This window comes from Octopus bimaculoides, chromosome 14 (assembly GCF_046866305.1).
Source record: "Octopus bimaculoides isolate indiv1 chromosome 14, ASM4686630v1, whole genome shotgun sequence".
Lineage (NCBI taxonomy): Eukaryota > Metazoa > Mollusca > Cephalopoda > Octopoda > Octopodidae > Octopus > Octopus bimaculoides.
In genome coordinates, this window is record NC_142941.1 from 5,524,504 (window position 1) to 5,543,104 (window position 18,601).

An 18,601-nucleotide genomic window follows, 5' to 3' on the forward strand; every position below is an offset into this window, starting at 1 on the left:
GCCATTGTACTGCGTTACGAATGCACGGTGCCAAGTGGGCCACTTTTGGTAAGCAGAACTGGTGCTGTGGGATGAACCGAACGTCCAGCTAAGGTGTCTTACACCTCGCCCTCTCGATCTCCGAAAGGATGTCGGTCGATATAGACGGCAGGATGGTGGCCATGGTTGTCAGAATCCGCTCAAGAATGTGTAACAATTTCCTGCCGAGTCGAACGGCTTCGAAAATATATGGTTCTGGAGCGAGGGACCGATGTCGGACCTGCAGGACGACAGGTTGTGCGATCGCCGCTGAGGCGACTTTCTGATGCTCGGTCTAGTAGGAGGGTGCTATGGGCGCGATCCTGGATGAAACCGACCGCGAGTGCAGATCTCGGTAGTAGATGGGAAGTTAAGCAGTTGTGGTCGATGAAAAAGGTAGCAGTAGTACCAATAATTGTCGGAGCCCTGGGAACAGTGAGCAAAAATCTCGAGAAGTACGTGGAACAAATAGGGGCTGCAATAAGGGTGGAGCACTTGCAGAAAGCAGCACGGCTTGGAACCGCTCGAATACTCCGGAAGGTGCTGGAAAAATAAGAGGTGTTACCTTAGTTCACTGGTAGTGAACAGCTGACACCGTAGTACATCTCCAGCGTTAGAGGCTGTGCAAAGGCAATAATAATAATAATAAACCTTTCTGCTATAAACACAAGGCCTAAAATTGAAGAGAAGAGGACGAGTCGATTACATCGATCCCAGCACTAGACTGGTACTTATTTCAGCGTTTCCGAAAAGAATGAACGGCAAAGTCGACTTTAGCGGAATTTGAACTCAGAAAGTAGCGACGAAATACTGCTTAGCATTTCACCCGCTACGATCCTGCCAGTTTCCCGCCTTATAATAACAATAATAATAACAATAATAATAATAATAATAATAATAATAATAATAATAATAATAATAATAATAATAATAATAATCGATATAAACGTATCTGTGAAGACCTACCAAAAGCTGAGCAAATAGAAAGATCTTGAAATAGAAATTAGCAAAATGTGGAATCTGAAGACGAAAACAATACCTATTGTCATAGGTGCCCTGGGAATGACAGCGAAACGGGCTGATTACTACCTAGCTCAGATACCAGGAAACCCCAAAATGGCTGAAGTTCAAAAGATAGTGCTCATGGGAACTGCCCATATCCTACGTAAAATACTGTCTATGTGATCTCAAATTTTAAAGCAAACACATAATTTTCTTATGGTTTCTTAAACATTCACTTGAACAAAACTGTACAAATCCAAATATATGGTACCCTAGGCATAACACCTACATGAACTTCTAGCTTGTTGTCTCTTGAGGTCTCTGGGTGAGACTTGGATCCAACTTGTACAAATGCAAAGCAAAAGTCAAACATAAAATAATAATAACAACAACAACAATAATTATAATCTATCTATCTATCTATCTATCTATCTATCTATCTATCTATCTATCTATCTATCTATACAAGTAAATAGAAGCTTTTAAGTGTAAAATATAAATATAAATATGCGTATGCAAAAAGATTGATACTTTATTTTTTTTTACTCAAAAGTCAAACCCGAGGGTGATAAAAACCCATAAGTTGTTCCCCAAGAGTCATCTCCTTGATGTCTTGTTTTTGTTTACCGAAAATTCTTGCGAGACTTCCCGTGACCTTTCTAGCTTTAATACTAAATAGAGACGAACACCAATTTTTCTATGTGATCAGGTTGAATAATTAAGATTTTCTTAACATGAAACCAATGGTAGCCTTAATACGCAGATTAAGAATATATATATTCTTTATGCGGTATTGAGCACTCATTCTCATAGTTCGATATTTACATTACACACACACACACACACACACACACACACACACACACACACACACACACACACACACACACACATATACCTATATATATACATGTGTGTACATAATAATACATATTGCATACACTCTTACATGTACACGTACCCCACCACACACATATATCGCTGAGAACCTGAAAGCAATATAATATCTTGAAGAAACTTTTTTCTTACTAGGAAATTAATGGCTTCCAGGAAACCAAAGGCCGAGAAAGAAAAGAAACCCAAAAAGACTAAAGAGAAACCTGAAAAAAAACCGAAAGAAAAGAAAACTAAAGAGAAGCCTGAAAAAAAACCGAAAGAAAAGAAAACTAAAGAGAAGCCTGAAAAAAAACCGAAAGCTGAGAAGACTAAAGAAAAACCGGAAAAAAAGGAGAAAGCTGAGAAGGCTAAAGAAAAACCGGAAAAAAAGGAGAAAGCTGAGAAGGCTAAAGAAAAACCGGAAAAAAAAGAAAAAGAGAAACCTGATAAAGCTAAAGAGAAACCGGAAAAAAAAGAAAAAGAGAAACCTGATAAGGCTAAAGAGAAACCGGAAAAAAAAGAAAAAGAGAAACCTGATAAGGCTAAAGAGAAACCGGAAAAAAAAGAAAAAGAGAAACCTGATAAGGCTAAAGAGAAACCGGAAAAAAAAGAAAAAGAGAAACCTGATAAGGCTAAAGAGAAACCGGAAAAAAAAGAAAAAGAGAAACCTGATAAGGCTAAAGAGAAACCGGAAAAAAAAGAAAAGGAGAAATCTGATAAGGCTAAAGAGAAACCGGAAAAAAAAGAAGAAAAACCTGATAAGGGTAAAGAAAAGCCAAGTGAAACTAAAAAAGATGACAAAACACAGAAAACCGAAAAAGCCCCAAAACCTGAGAGTAAAGAAAGGCCACAGAAAACAAAGGAGCCTGAGAGTAAAGAGAAACCCGAAAAGAAACCTAAAGTTGAAGATCAACAAAAACCTGACAAAGCACGGAAACCCGAGGGTAAAGAGAAACCCGAAACGGCAAGGAAACCCGAGGGTAAAGAGAAACCCGAAACGGCAAGGAAACCCGAGGGTAAAGAGAAACCCGAAACGGCAAGGAAACCCGAGGGTAAAGAGGAACGTGAAAAAGCCCATAAACCTGAGAGAAAAGGGAGGCCTGAAATTGCACGGGGACCCGAGGGTAAAGAGAAACCCGAAACGGCAAGGAAACCCGAGGGTAAAGAGAAACCCGAAACGGCAAGGAAACCCGAGGGTAAAGAGAAACCCGAAACGGCAAGGAAACCCGAGGGTAAAGAGAAACCCGAAACGGCAAGGAAACCCGAGGGTAAAGAGAAACCCGAAACGGCAAGGAAACCCGAGGGTAAAGAGGAACGTGAAAAAGCCCATAAACCTGAGAGAAAAGGGAGGCCTGAAATTGCACGGGGACCCGAGGGTAAAGAGAAACCCGAAACGGCAAGGAAACCCGAGGGTAAAGAGAAACCCGAAACGGCAAGGAAACCCGAGGGTAAAGAGAAACCCGAAACGGCAAGGAAACCCGAGGGTAAAGAGGAACGTGAAAAAGCCCATAAAACTGAGAGAAAAGGGAGGCCTGAAATTGCACGGGGACCCGAGGGTAAAGAGAAACCCGAAACGGCAAGGAAACCCGAGGGTAAAGAGAAACCCAAAACGGCAAGGAAACCCGAGGGTAAAGAGGAACGTGAAAAAGCCCATAAACCTGAGAGAATAGGGAGGCCTGAAATTGCACGGGGACCCGAGAGTAAAGAGGAACGGGAAAAAGCCCGAAAACCTGAGAGTAAAGAGAGACCCGAAACTGTACGGAAACCTGAAAGTAAGGGGAGACCCGAAACGGCAGGGAGACCCGAGAGTAAAGAGGAACGTGAAAAAGCATGGAAAGCCGAAACTAAAGAGAGGCCCGAAACGACACGTAGACCCGAGAGTAAAGATGAACGGGAAAAAGCATGGAAAGATGAGAGCAAAGGGAGGCCTGAAACGGCACGGAGACCCGAAAGTAAAGAGGAACGGGAAAAAGCATGGAAAGCTGAGAGCAAAGGGAGGCCTGAAACGGCACGGAGACCCGAAAGTAAAGAGGAACGGGAAAAAGCATGGAAAGCTGAGAGTAAAGGGAGGCCTGAAACGGCACGGAGACCCGAGAGTAAAGATGAACGGGAAAAAGCATGGAAAGATGAGAGCAAAGGGAGGCCTGAAACGGCACGGAGACCCGAAAGTAAAGAGGAACGGGAAAAAGCATGGAAAGCTGAGAGCAAAGGGAGGCCTGAAACGGCACGGAGACCCGAAAGTAAAGAGGAACGGGAAAAAGCATGGAAAGCTGAGATCAAAGGGAGGCCTGAAACGGCACGGAGACCCGAGAGTAAAGATGAACGGGAAAAAGCATGGAAAGATGAGAGCAAAGGGAGGCCTGAAACGGCACGGAGACCCGAGAGTAAAGATGAACGGGAAAAAGCATGGAAAGATGAGAGCAAAGGGAGGCCTGAAACGGCACGGAGACCCGAAAGTAAAGAGGAACGGGAAAAAGCATGGAAAGATGAGAGCAAAGGGAGGCCTGAAACGGCACGGAGACCCGAAAGTAAAGAGGAACGGGAAAAAGCATGGAAAGATGAGAGCAAAGGGAGGCCTGAAATGGCACGGAGACCCAAGAGTAAAGAGGAATGGGGAAAAACCCAGAGAGCTGATATTAAAGACTGGCCTGAAAAAGAACGAATACCTGAAAGCAAAGCGAGACCTTTCAGTAAAGAGATACGTGACATAGCTGAGATAAAAGAAAAAGCTGCGAAAATACATATTCCTGAAAAAACACCAAAAATTAGTGGAATAGAGACACTTGAAAGCAAAAGGATATCTGAGCGTTTCCAGGTACCTGGGAAAACACAAAAGACTGATAGAACGCCGATATCTGAAAGAATACAGATTTCTGAAGATAAACAGATACCTGATTATTATCAGATTCCTGGAAAAACAAAGGAAGCCAGAAAAATACAGTTTCTTGAAGATAAACAGGTATCTGATAAAATACAAATTCATGCAAAAACACCAAGAACTGGTAAAATACACAGTGATTATTTTCAAGTACCTGAGAGATCGCAGAAATCAATGACAATCCAGATTCCGGAAGATAAACAGATATTTGAGAGAATACGAACTCCTGAAAAACAACCGAAAACTTGGAAAACAAAGCTACCTGGGTTTAAAAGGATATCTAAGTTTTTCCAGAAACGTCGGGAAGTACAGATTTCAGAAGATAAAGAGATATCTGAAGAAATGTCCGAGGAGGCACCGAAAGCGGAGGCTAAGCAGGCAGCTGAGGATTTATCTAAATATTTTCATCTATCTGAGTATGGACTGATACCTAAGACAAGAATAACTGGTAAGATTACCTATCTATCTATCTATCTATCTATCTATCTATCTATCTATCTATCTATCTATCTACCAACGTCCATCATTCTTGTCTCTCCCCCCCTCTCTCTCTCTCTCTCTCTCTCTCTCTCTCTCTATATATATATATATATATAGGGAGAGAGAGACAAGAATGAGACAAGAAATTTAGCTAGGTGTAAAATTCACCTAAGGGATATTAAATATCCGAAAACTTTACTGGTTTATATTATATCAATAACAATGTTATTCCAATAGGTAAATAAAAAACAAACATAAGATTATTAATATATAGATATAAATAATAAATTGAATAACTATAAATTCAATTCAATTTAAATATTTTATACAAACAAATGACATATCTCATAAATTACAGGTGCTTCCACTTCATTAGTAAAACAAAGTTTTTTAAGAATAATCAAATCCGTTTAAATATCTAAAGATGCTTCATCAGAATTGAAAATATTTATAACTACTAAGGCTTTACGGAAACGCTTTATATATATATATATATATATATATATATATATATATATATATATATATATAATATAATATAGGATAAATTCTTTATAAGAATTTATCAAGTAGTCAGCGTGAAAAAACCTCACAATGAAAAAATAACGAAAAATTTCGTAATGAAAAAATTCATCGTTTCTTCATAGATATATTTAATTATATATAAAGGGCATTAACTGTGTATCAATGCCTCACGCTACCGAGGGACTAAATAAGTAAAAAAAACTACCAAAAATAAGCAACATATTTACCGAAAGCGAGGGAATGCAGCTTTTCAAAATTTATCTCTTAAAAACATTTAACTCAACGGTAGACCACTGGTTTCTCAATCAAATACAGAAAAAACTGTGAAGTAACCTGTATTCTTTTGTTCATCAGTACACGTATGGTCAAGATATATAAAAATAAACAAGAATCAACCTACCACGATGTAGCCATCACAGCAACGATGACTTTTGTTCACAATTATATATCCCCGAAAGAGATTTGAATTTATCCAGTTGCATCTCGGTAACATGTGCTTATACAGAATGATATTCAGTACTGTTGCTTATTTTTGGTAGTTTTTTTTACTTATTTAGTCCCTCGATAGCGTGAGGCATTGATACACAGTTAATGCCCTTTATATATAATTATATATATATATATATATATATATATATACAAAAATATCATATATATATATATATATATATGCATCTATAAAGAGTATATTATAGATGAAAAATGTAATTTGTTGTTGTCGGCACTCCGTCGCTTACGACGTCGAAGATTCCAGTTAATCCGATCAACGGAACAGCCTGCTCGTGAAATTAACGTGCAAGTGGCTGAGTACTCCACAGACACGTGTACCCTTAACGTAGTTCTTGGGGATATTCAGCGTGACACAGTGTGACAAGGCTGACCCTTTGAATTACAGGCACAACGGAAACAGGAAGTAAGAGTGAGAGAAAGTTGTGGTGAATGAGTACAGCAGGGTTCACCACCATCCCCTGCCGGAGCCTCCTGCCAGTTCGTATTCCAGTCCATTCATTCCTAGACTTCCATCCCTCTCTCCCTCCCTCCCTCCACTCATCCTTCCACTCATTCTGTATTACTGCTTTAATTAAACTCGCTACAGTTACCTTCCCATAGAAAAAAGTAAAAAAAAAAAAAATATAGGAAAAATGAATGATATTAGATATTGGAACGATGAAAATTGTGAATAACATTAAATATAATACATTGTTGCTTGAGGGTAGTAAAAATATAGGTGTATTCAGGAATTCAAAACCGCATAAATTCTTAACCACCTTCTTTTGGTCTGTTGTTTTCTGAGGATTTCCTAAGGATCGCGTGAGGTTTGAAGACGAACTCATTTCTATTTATCGGCCATTAAGTGATCCACCAATTATGAAATACATAAAACAACAATTGAAACTGCGTGAACCGTTTTTAGATGACTTTTTGGTAAGTGTTTTCTTTAAGTTGTTAATTTGAATACAATTATTTATAAATACATCTGGTAAATTGTGAAAAGAAAAAACACCTTCTGGCCCGTTGCATTTTTGACAGGGCGATAAAGAAGTGTCTAATTCAATGTCGAACAAATCACGCAAGAAACTTCGTTCAAAGAGAATCGATTTTTCTGTTTCTCATCGATGTTTCACCATTTAATGATATACATTGATGAATGCTACACACAAGCATACACACGCACACACGCACGCACACACACATGCGCACACACGCGCGCACTCACGCACACACTCATGCAAGCATCCATACATGCACATGTAACATGTACGACTGCAAAAGATTTCGTCTACCAAATTCCATTCATAACTTATTGGCCATTTATAGGCCATGACAAAAGTCACTTGTCCAAAGCGTCACGTCGTGGAAGAGAACGTGGATCCACGTGGCTGTTAAATGAACTTGTTTACTACACAACAACATCTGCACTCATATAGGAGAGTATGGGAGACTTTACTGTAACGTCCTGAAAATGAGCAACGTTATTTTCAATGCTGGTGAGCAACAACTTTTAAACTAGATTATAATTCTTATTTGTAATTTTCATTTATGTTGCTAATACACTTGAGAAAGGCATGAACATTACACCATTACATGTCGTCTGCTTTAAAATCAAGATATTGATCCTATCTAGTGATTAAATGTTTCAGACAAGAAATATAGCATGTAGTTATCTCAAAATGAAGCAAGGTTTTAGTCAGTAGTACATTATTCGGAATGCGTTTTCAACGTATTTTCCATCTTCATTGGTCTATAGCAGGTGAGTAGCTCAAAAGTTAAAAAGAACGAATATCTGTAACAGTGATCTAAAGTGTACTAATAATGTTTGGCTTATAAAAAGGCAAGTAGGGATGATCTGTACATTAGTGCAATATTGTTGAAGCAGATCGTAATTTTCATTAGAACAAATACATTTTTTAAAGCAATACCATTTTTTTAAAACATCCTTCTTCATTGCCAGAACATTCTACTTCGTAGATCGACCTTTAGACTTAACTTATTTTTTAATCGATTAATTAAATACATGCTTAAATATTCATGTTGCTAAAATATCTATAATTTTGCAGACGTTACCAAAAGGCCTAATCCACCCTTCTAAAGCGGCTAGTAAGACAGTGAACGCAGGAAAAAACCGCGACAAATCTATACTTCCATGTGAGATTTTTTTTAATTATACATTTATAAAAAAGACAATAACGATATGAAGGTTCTTACGTTCCACAATTTGAAATTTCTAGCCAGGAGAGTAAGAATTGACCAGCAGAATAAAACAGGCACATGTATACTTCCTATCCTAAGTAAGACAATGTCAGATAAAGAATAGATGCGGAAAAGGTTACTTACAGATAATAGGTATCAACACTCTAGCCGTCCCTGTTATAAGTTACAGTTACAATATCCTTGATTGGATTCTAAACGAACTTATCAAAATAGAACAAGAAAAATAATGACAGGATTTAGGATGCACCACCCAAAATCTGACATAGAAAGGCTATATATACAACGTACAGAAGGTGGTAGGGGTCTTATGCAGCTGGAAAACTATTATAAAATAACCACCATAGGACTTCAAAAATACCTACTTCAGAAGCAAGGAAAACTAATACAAATAGCCACAAAAGACGAACAATACAAAAAACTGTTTTCAGTCTTTAAGGAAGCTAACAAATACAAAAAAGAAGTCACTGTACCTAATAACAATGAAGAAAAAGAAGAAACAACAAAAGCTGTGAAACAACTGGAATCCAAACTAAAACTGGAACAGCAACGGATCATGATAAAATGATGGCAAGAAAAGCCCCTTCATGCAAATACTGCGTCAAAACTAAACGCGAAAGAAATAGACAAAGCAAAATCCCAACAACTGCGGAGATGTTCAGCAGAAATTGAAGGATTTTTAATTGCAGCGCAAGACCAAAGCCTCTCCATAAGAAATTACCAAAAACATATAATGAAAAAAAAAAAAAAAGGGACACCAGTGACTGCAGAATATGTGGAGATGGATACGAAACACTAAACCATATTGTCTCTGGCTGCCCAGTCCTGGCTAAGAAGGAATATGCCAACACCATGGAATAACAACAGAAAAAGACGGTATAGGCACACGCCAGAAAAGGTCACAGAAAATGAGAAAGCAACCATACTATGGGATATGCCAATATACACAGATAGAGAAATTAAGGTCAATAGGCTGGATATAATTATCAGAAATCAAGAAAAAATGCTTTCTGATCGATGTATCAATGCCAATAGATGATAACGTTTCTCTAAAAGAAATGGAGAAACTTACAAAATACAAAGACCTGGAAATAGAGGTAACTCGATTGTGGAGTCTAAAAACAGAAACAATTCCTCTCATAGTAAGCGCATTAGGTATGATAAAAAAATATTCAGACAAATACATAACAAAAACACTAGGACTAACAAGTATATATAACATACAAAAAATAGCACTACTAGGCACCTCGCACATCCTACGTAAAACACTTTCAATGCAGTAAATATAAGAGCATCACAACAAACCACAGCACAACCCAAGGCACTCAGAGCTGCGCTCGGTAGTGCAGGGAAAGCACGTGATAAAACAAGACTACTGAATAATGACAATGATAATAATAATAATCCTTAAGTGATAGAAGAAATGGAGAAAAGGCTTATGCTAGGGTATCTCTGATGAATTAAACGAGTGCTGCGGTCAAAATGTAATGGAAGGAAAAAAGTTTCACGCAGTCATTACATGGGCAACTGCATTAGTGAAGTATGAGACAAGTATCGTCAATTAGAGGAAAGTGAAGTTACAGAAGCTACACCGAAAATAGAGGAATCTACTCACAATGCACGGAGCAATCCACAGCAAGAACAATATTGACAGGCTGTATGTATCCAGACACAAAGATGAGGGCTGATAAGCTATGAATGTTATATGTTCTTAGAAGAGAATAACTTAGAGTGTTATATCAACTGTGCTACAAAATCTTTACGTGTTCAGGGGTAATATCTGGTATAGCCAAGACAGAAACTTGCGTGGAGGCAGAGAACTACAAAGAGAAAAGTACGGAAGTCGAAAGTAAATGGAATGGAAAAAGATATAGGGTCAGTTTGCGAGAGAGAGAGAGAGAGAGAGAGAGAGAGAGAGAGAGTGAGAGAGAGAGAGAGAGAGAGAGAGAGAGAGAGAGAGAGAGAGAAAGAGAGAGAGAGAGAGGAGTAGGGATACAGATGACGATGAAAGATGGCTCTACAAACTTACGCAAGTTTTATTTGTGGCAGAATCTGAAAATCTGCCATTATATCTTTTAGGTTCCGAAGAAAATGATTGGAGACTAACTGTTCCGTCAATTAATTGATTAATTGGTAAATCGATTTATTGATTGATTATGCATGCAAGCCATCGTTTAGCGTGGAAACAATTCCTTAAGGCACTCGAAATGTTCGTAAGTGGATATAGTTACGTAATATTAAACTTATTCATTCTTGCTACACACACACACACACACACACACACACACACACACACACACACACACACACACACACGCACACACACACACACACACACAAACACACACAAACACACACACACACACGACCGTGTCTTGATATTTCACATAGGTATTGCGAGATTATTAGTTTAGAACTCAATATGTAGCTTCAGAACAAGGTGTTAGACGAGTATAGAGCCGTAATAAGAACATGAGATAACAAAGGAAAATAATGATTATGTTATGTACTTCATTAGCTTACAGTTGTTTCTGCTGTAGATCCAGTAAACTCATAGTTGAATGCATGAATAACACTTTATAGCTTCGTCGGAGCCTCGAATAGGAAGTGCAATTTATCTAGGAAAATAATAATATTTGTACATATATTTTGGGAAAGCAGTTTCCTATATATATAACATATGGTATAATTATAAACAAGGCAAATTTTAGCCATTTCTCCGCAGACTGAAAAGATGATGAACAACCTTAATCTATTTTCGAATCTTACTGGGTTCTCATCAGAAGCGTCTACAGCATTCTGACAGTCTCCAGAGAAACAATCAGCCAAACTGTTTATATACTCAACAAATGCAGCATTTACTCTATGAAAAAGTCCCTAATTTCCGTACTGAAAGTGTTTGACACTCTATAAATACCAGCGGCTTGTCAACGGGGATCTTAGTCCACAAAGTATCAAGGTATAGCCTTCGAATGTCGAATAGTCTCTTCAGACAACTAAACAACACAAACACCAACACAAGGAATACTGGTGGAACATTCTCATCAAAACATCTATCAAGTGTAAGCATAAAAAGTCAGATACAGTTGCTTGGGACAGACAAGAAAAACTATGTACCATCTTAGAGGTCAGATGTCCTGCTAATGTAAATGTCTCTATATTTCAAATACAGTGTGGATAACTATGGATAACTGCTTCCAAACTTCCATCTTGTCTAGATTATAAATTCAAATTTGCATTAATAATAATTGGTGCACTTAGTTTTGTGAGCAAATGCCTAAGTGACAATCTGGATAAGATTGAGATTTCAGAAAAATGAATCAACCAACTAACTCGCAATTTCCAAATACAATTTGTAAGTGGAACAGTAAAAATATGGAAGGCTTTTCTGAAGTTGAAAATGTGACATTGTTTTTGCTATCAACATTGTAACGACGGAGCTTTGTATATTTGTTAGAAATAGCTCCTTCCTCAGAAGAAGAATTTAAATAATTAAAAGCTTAAGTGAACATACATACAAAAATATTTATAAGCACGATATATATATAATATATATGTATATATTATTTTATTCTTTCACTTGTTTCAGTCATTTGACTACGGCCATGCTGGAGTACCACCTTTTATCAAACAAATCGAACTCAGGACTTATTCTTTGTAAGCCTGGTACTTATTCTATCGGTCTCTTGTGCCGAATCGGTAGGCTACGCGGATGGAAACACACCAACATCGGTTGTCAATTCTTACAACTTGTCCACAAGAGTAGTCTTAGCAGCAAATGCCACTACAGCCTCTGCTCTAAACTCTTCATCTCTCCCTTTCCAAAAGAATGTATATTTTCCACATGATTCTGTAAGATGACCATCTCCAGCCCCTCTCGTCTCAGACAAAGCAACGATATCAAGATCATAGCGTCGAAGCTCCTTCGCAACAAGCGTTGTCCTTCGTTCAGGACATTCAGAGGACTCGCGGTCAAGCAACGTCCGTACATTCCAACAGCCAATATTCAATATTTTATTTGATTCTATCACAGTAGCTCGATGACGGACGGGTTCAACCTGTGATTCTCTGGAGCCCCTGCCGGGCCAGACTCTTTTATCTGATGTGGTTCCAGAGTCCTTACTACCATTTATTTTTACACTGCTTAGGTACATCATTGATTGTTTGCTTGTTAACGCTACAGCCAGCCATTCGGTTGAGACTCATAGCACTATCAACAATCATCAATTAATTAATTAATCAGTCAATCAGTCAATGTTGTTATCGGGCAATACTTGTGCAACGAGATTTTTTTTAAGTGAGGAAAGGCAGTGCACCGATTCAATCCCACCCACTAAGCAACAACAGCCATAACCCGAAAAGAAGAACAATTCAACATCATCGGTAACCACTGAGCCGCAGGTTTTATGTCGGAGTTATCCCAGTTACCTGAGTTGCCTTCTAGAAGGACGCCCTAACAAAGGCTAGGGGTCCTTCACTTCCAATGGTTTAACCGCGCGATCGCGTATTCAGTCCAATTATTTCTATGTCTCCGCGCAAGATACAGCCATAGGATGGATAAAATAGATAAAAAAAAACGTACAATATGTAAAAATATTGATATACAATCTATACACAAAATATACGATATGGAATACATTAGATTGACATACAGCATATACAATTTAAAAACACGATATACAATATGGGCACACACATGCTGAAATGCAATATATACAATACACACACACACAGAGTCTAAAATGCAATATTTACAATACACACACACACAAACACTCCACAAACACACGTAGTTGAATGGCCGTTGACTTCATTGTAGTTCCTCCGCCCGTCGACGGCTCTTATTCTTTGTCTCGCAGGGTGTTCATCAAGCACCCACCTTACCCAGCAAGCCTGGTGGGGTTGTGTGGTTGCCAGTTTAGTCGCCGACGACCAGATATGGAACAAGTTGTACTGGACTACATGGTACCAGTAGCACTCAAGCGCAACCTTACCTGACCTGTGTGTTTATATATTTGTGTGTATATATATATATATATATATATATATATATATATATATATATATATATGTGTGTGTGTGTGTGTGTGTGTGTGTGTGTGTGTGTGTGTGTGTGTGTGTGTGTGTGTGTGTGTGTATGTATGTATATAGGGATAAAACTTACTTGGAAAATTATGCGTGGCGTTCGATCATATAATAAAAAAATATATAAATATATGCATATATATACATACACAAACATACATACCTACATATATATATGTATATATACATGCATATATGGGTACAGGACATTAAAAAAAACGTTAAACGCAATGAGAAACGAAAACATAGGAAACGAACTTTTTTCGAACAACGAAAAAAAACAAAAAACAAACAGAGAAACGAGACATACGACATAAAGAATATCCCCCTTCATCAGTTGTCCCTGTTTCATGTACTCCGCGTTTCGAAGGTAAGGACAATACGCAACTTCGTTGAAACAGTACTTCTCGCAAAGCAAATTAAATAAAATTCGGGATTTTTTGCGGAGGGTGTAAGTGTTAACAAGAACAGTACAGTGAGAACAAGACAGTAAAAACAAACGGTGAGGGCTGTTGAGCCAAGACGATAGAAAAATTATTATGAACGCTAGGAGGACGAGCTATGAGAGGAGACAAGTAAAAGCACGTCTTGTCTTTAGGAAAGAAATGGACAGAAAGATAGATCCCCTTTCGTCACGTGTCAGCGACGAGAGAGTCAAGGAGGGAGAGTGAGAGAGAGAGAGGGAACGTATATGTATATATATATATATATATATACGCACATACACACACATATATATGAATATATATATATATATATATATATATATATATATATATATATATATATATATATATATATATATACAGATGCATATATACACACATATATATATATATATATATATGTACATACATACACACACATACGCACACATGCACATATATTATATACATACATATACACACATATAACAAATATTTTATATTATATATGTTTTATACGTTATATATTATGCCTATGTAATTACTATTGATAATTATATTGATTATCTTATTTCAGATGACCATTCTCGCATAATTCTGCGTCCAGATGAGATATCATATTCAGATTACATTAATGCATCCTATTTAGACGTAAGTATTACAGAGAATATATTTACAGTACACTTCAATGTAATTTATATGCATTTCAGATCATTAAACATTATATTCCATACGTTTATCTTTATCTTATATATTAATACTATAAAACAACATATAGCATATTATTATAAGACGTTTGAAAGGTTCGTGCAATACATCTAACATATCTGTGCAATACATATACGTTATATCTGCAATACATATGCTATATGCAGCATGTTTCTTTAGATTTTTATACGGCATAACTGTATATAGGCGGTATCATACGTATAGTGTACATGCAACATATATCGTATATACAATGTATGTATAGTACAAGTTGTATACACATCACCTATACTATACCTAAAACATTTTTGTGTCATATTTGTATACATGACCCATCTTTGGAATATATGGACACTCTGCTTGCAATATATTATATATTATTTACCTATATTATAATTCATTAAGCAAAATACACACATGAGTACGTATTATGTAATATAAGCCAGCGAGAGTACGCCCACGTTGTTCTTTGAAATAAAATCCAAACATCTTAAAAATGAAAATGGATACTGTGGTCTTAGATGTCTTTCAAATAACAAGATGTGCTCATAGGTCAGAACAATGAAGGTAAAGCAGAGGATACTCATCTCTAACACGTCCTTCATGATAAACTTTGTTGATCAAAGTTGACCTGGGGTTAAACAACAACAACAACAAAAATAACATGTATCGTGTATGTAGTTGATGTATGTACCACATCTTCAGAGGACCGGTAACAACGATAGAAACGTTAGGGCCTCACATATGTAATATAATGTGTAATATGTAATATACACATTATATAACATGTGATATAAAATCATGTCATATAAAATCACATACGTATTATAAAAATCTTCAATTTTTTTTTGAGTTTATTCTTGTAATTAGTCGACAAAGGTTTCATCTTGACCGGATTTAACATTTAGTAAGAGCTCTTGCCTGCTAATTTCTTTGATAATCTCTATTCATCGTATTTAATATGTAGAAACTGCTTGGAAGTATTTTCACTGTTTGTTCTTTTCGTATTTTCGCTATATGTTCTTTCTGCCACTTGTTTGCTTAATCTGTTTCTCTGTTACAGAATCGGAAGTACATAATAACTCAAGGTAAGTGGGTTCAGACTAAACATAGCAATCTATCTCAGAGCAGAGCACGAACTTATGTTATTTGTATATATTTTCTTTACTGATGTAAAGTAACAATAGCTTTCTCAGATTATAAATAATATATTTCTTTATAAGTGGTGATTGTTATTTCTCAATTTCACGATACAGCATATTTTGGGAACTTCTATGTGGTCACTCGATATCCCATCAACAGAAGAGTGCATTGGACAATGTAGTCCCTGCCATACAAAAAGGACAAGATGGTCACAGCTTGATCGTTTTTGACCACAGTTCAACTCGATTAGGTTTACTTAGGGCTATACAATAATAGCAACATACCAAGCTCACGAAGGAGCCTTACAACGCTTCAGAACAAACAGTTAGAAATATCACATAAATCTTCTTCAAGTCACACTCGTCAGAAAAAGGTTGGTCACGTAGGTTAATTTAACGCTAGACTGTCTCTGAAAATAGGTGGAATGGTCACAGATTAAATGATCTTGAAAGTAGGTCTGCTCGATTAAGGCTAACCACGGGCTAAATAATAACAGTAACGTTATGCTTTTGTAACTTATTGATTATGATAACTAAAGTACCTGACTGTAGAGGTTCGTGTAGTGGTTTGATTCTGATACAATCAGGTCAAGTGTCGGGATATGCTGCAATCACCATTTGTCGGTATATTCCCGAGTTCTCCCGGGCGACCCGCCAGAGTTTCAGGGGAAAAAAAGTTCATAGTGAACATGACGTAAGTTAGGTTAGTTTAAGCACACAAAAACTAACTTCCTACCAATTCTATTTAGTGAAAATAAAGTCAACGTACAAGCAAACTTAGCTTTTTATAAGTACATAGATATAGTGAGTGAACAAACGAAAGAAAATAACTCTCGGTATATTTGTTTAAAGTTTATATGAGCACTCCGATTTGATATGGTGAATTCCTGGTACGCCTACGAAATTTTAAGAAATGTAGAACTAAGTTAGATTGTTATTAAATGTGTGTGTATATATGTATGTGTGTGTGTGTGTGTGTGTGTGTGTGTAGTTATATATGTATGCGTCTGTCCGTCTGTCTGTATATCTATCTATCTGTCTATTTATCGAAAAGTTTAGTGTTTCCGATTGTGAGACAATTATTTATCGTATTCTAATAGATCTTATCCATGTTGTAGATTCGCCTGATGAATTGGCCGATCTCACAGATTTTATGTTTCTCTTTTCACAGGGTCTCTGAAAGAAACCATTGTAGATTTTTGGAGAATGATATGGCAACAAGAATGTACAATGATTATCATGTTTCCAGAATATGAAGAAAAAGGAAAGGTGACGGAGATAAATTAAGCATCAGCATCATTTCAGGATCAGTTATCCTGATACGATACAAAGTTGTTCTTGGTGTAGCAAACAGTATGTCTAGCACTGGCGATTTTGTTGTTGGACCCCTTGTCAGCTCTGACTCTGCAGACACGGTCAAAGGTTTTCTATCCTTTTCCATCCGATTCTTTCCTCTCTGTGATGCTGTCTACTTAAAACTACATTATGCAGTGTTTCCTTCCTCTTTCAAAATGATCAGGAGATTTGGTTGCTATTCCTAGTAGTACGGGAGCCTATGTGACAAAGATTGCTACTGAATTGCCTATATAAACTTTGATAGACAATATCAGATTGGAGGTCGCCACACGAACATGTAGAAGTAACCCACTGGTCAACTTGATCCGCGTTGTTATTGATGTTGTTTAGGTCCAGACCAGTCACGACTGAGGGTACTTATGATTCCAGCCATATCATTCCAACCACAAACATTCTGTCTTCAGTTTTAGATAAAATATATCTAAGACTATATTACCCTGTTTTCTTCTTTTATGATGGTGTGATTTGAGGAAGATGCAATCGCTATTTCTAGGAGGTAGAAATGCTGTGTAAGTGCTCATCTGAACAATAATTACTCGTTCCTTCTAATTTAGTTGTTGGCGTTCCTCCTGATTTTTACTGTCAGCGATATTGTCAGCGAAGTAGCTGTTGGTGATCAAAGTTGTTGTTGTTGTTGTTGTTTTTGATGTTGTTGTTGTTCTATTGGTATAGTTGTTCTTGTTTAACCCTTGGTGAGAACTGACGAAGTACACTGATGTTCCAAAATGCGTTCCAGATGTGACTGTTGTTGAATGTGATGATAAGACAGCTAGCATCTGCTGCTAATGATGATGGTGATGATGATGATGATGATGATGATGATGATGATGATGATGATGATGATGATGATGATGATGATGATGATGATGATGATGATGATGATGGCTAGCCATAGTCATCTGAGAATGATTAGATTTATGAGCAAAACGTGAACCTATAAAACGCTTATTGTTTTGACTTGTAAACCCGATACGGTGCATTTAATTTCACCTGTACCACAGTGGTGCTATTTATTTATGACTGAAGGCTTTTTCACTTCAGAATTAATCATATGCTACTGTTTTGTGAAAACTTGATAATACTCTTGTAATTACGTCACCTTAGGTCAATGCTGATCGAGAAGACCAATGACCAAAGCCGTGACCATTATGTCGTTTTTAAAAGATATCTATCTTGGACCATTTTTCTAATGCATCCGTTGTATATTTAAAAGAATATGTGTGATTGGAGAGATTTCGCTGTTATTTTTAGCAAATCAAACGATCAGTAAAGGCTCCCTTATTGGTTTGGCTTAAGATTCTGTTTTTTTCTTGCTTAAAACTAGTTCCTTATTTGGGTGTGCTGTTGTATAATTTAGAGTTCATAGTGTTATCATTATTAGACTTATTTGGACAATA

At 37.1% G+C, this 18,601-nt stretch overlaps 2 protein-coding genes across 4 annotated transcripts in view; one reads left to right on the top strand and one right to left on the bottom strand.

The window, feature by feature from the left end:
- LOC106868335 (uncharacterized) overlaps positions 1 to 18,601 on the bottom strand; it is a 181,312-nt gene that overhangs the window by 140,542 nt on the left and 22,169 nt on the right. The gene's annotated exons all lie outside the window — the stretch shown is intronic.
- Positions 1 to 18,601, top strand: part of LOC106868336 (uncharacterized) — a 61,842-nt gene that overhangs the window by 24,852 nt on the left and 18,389 nt on the right. For all 3 annotated transcript variants that reach the window (XM_089363152.1, XM_089363150.1, XM_014913543.2), the window contains 6 exons: positions 2,053 to 5,222; positions 7,074 to 7,204; positions 8,338 to 8,425; positions 14,576 to 14,649; positions 15,770 to 15,794; positions 17,020 to 17,117. In XM_089363152.1, the coding sequence (XP_089219278.1) occupies positions 2,053 to 5,222; positions 7,074 to 7,204; positions 8,338 to 8,425; positions 14,576 to 14,649; positions 15,770 to 15,794; positions 17,020 to 17,117 (3,586 nt within the window). The remainder of the gene's footprint in view (positions 1 to 2,052; positions 5,223 to 7,073; positions 7,205 to 8,337; positions 8,426 to 14,575; positions 14,650 to 15,769; positions 15,795 to 17,019; positions 17,118 to 18,601) is intronic.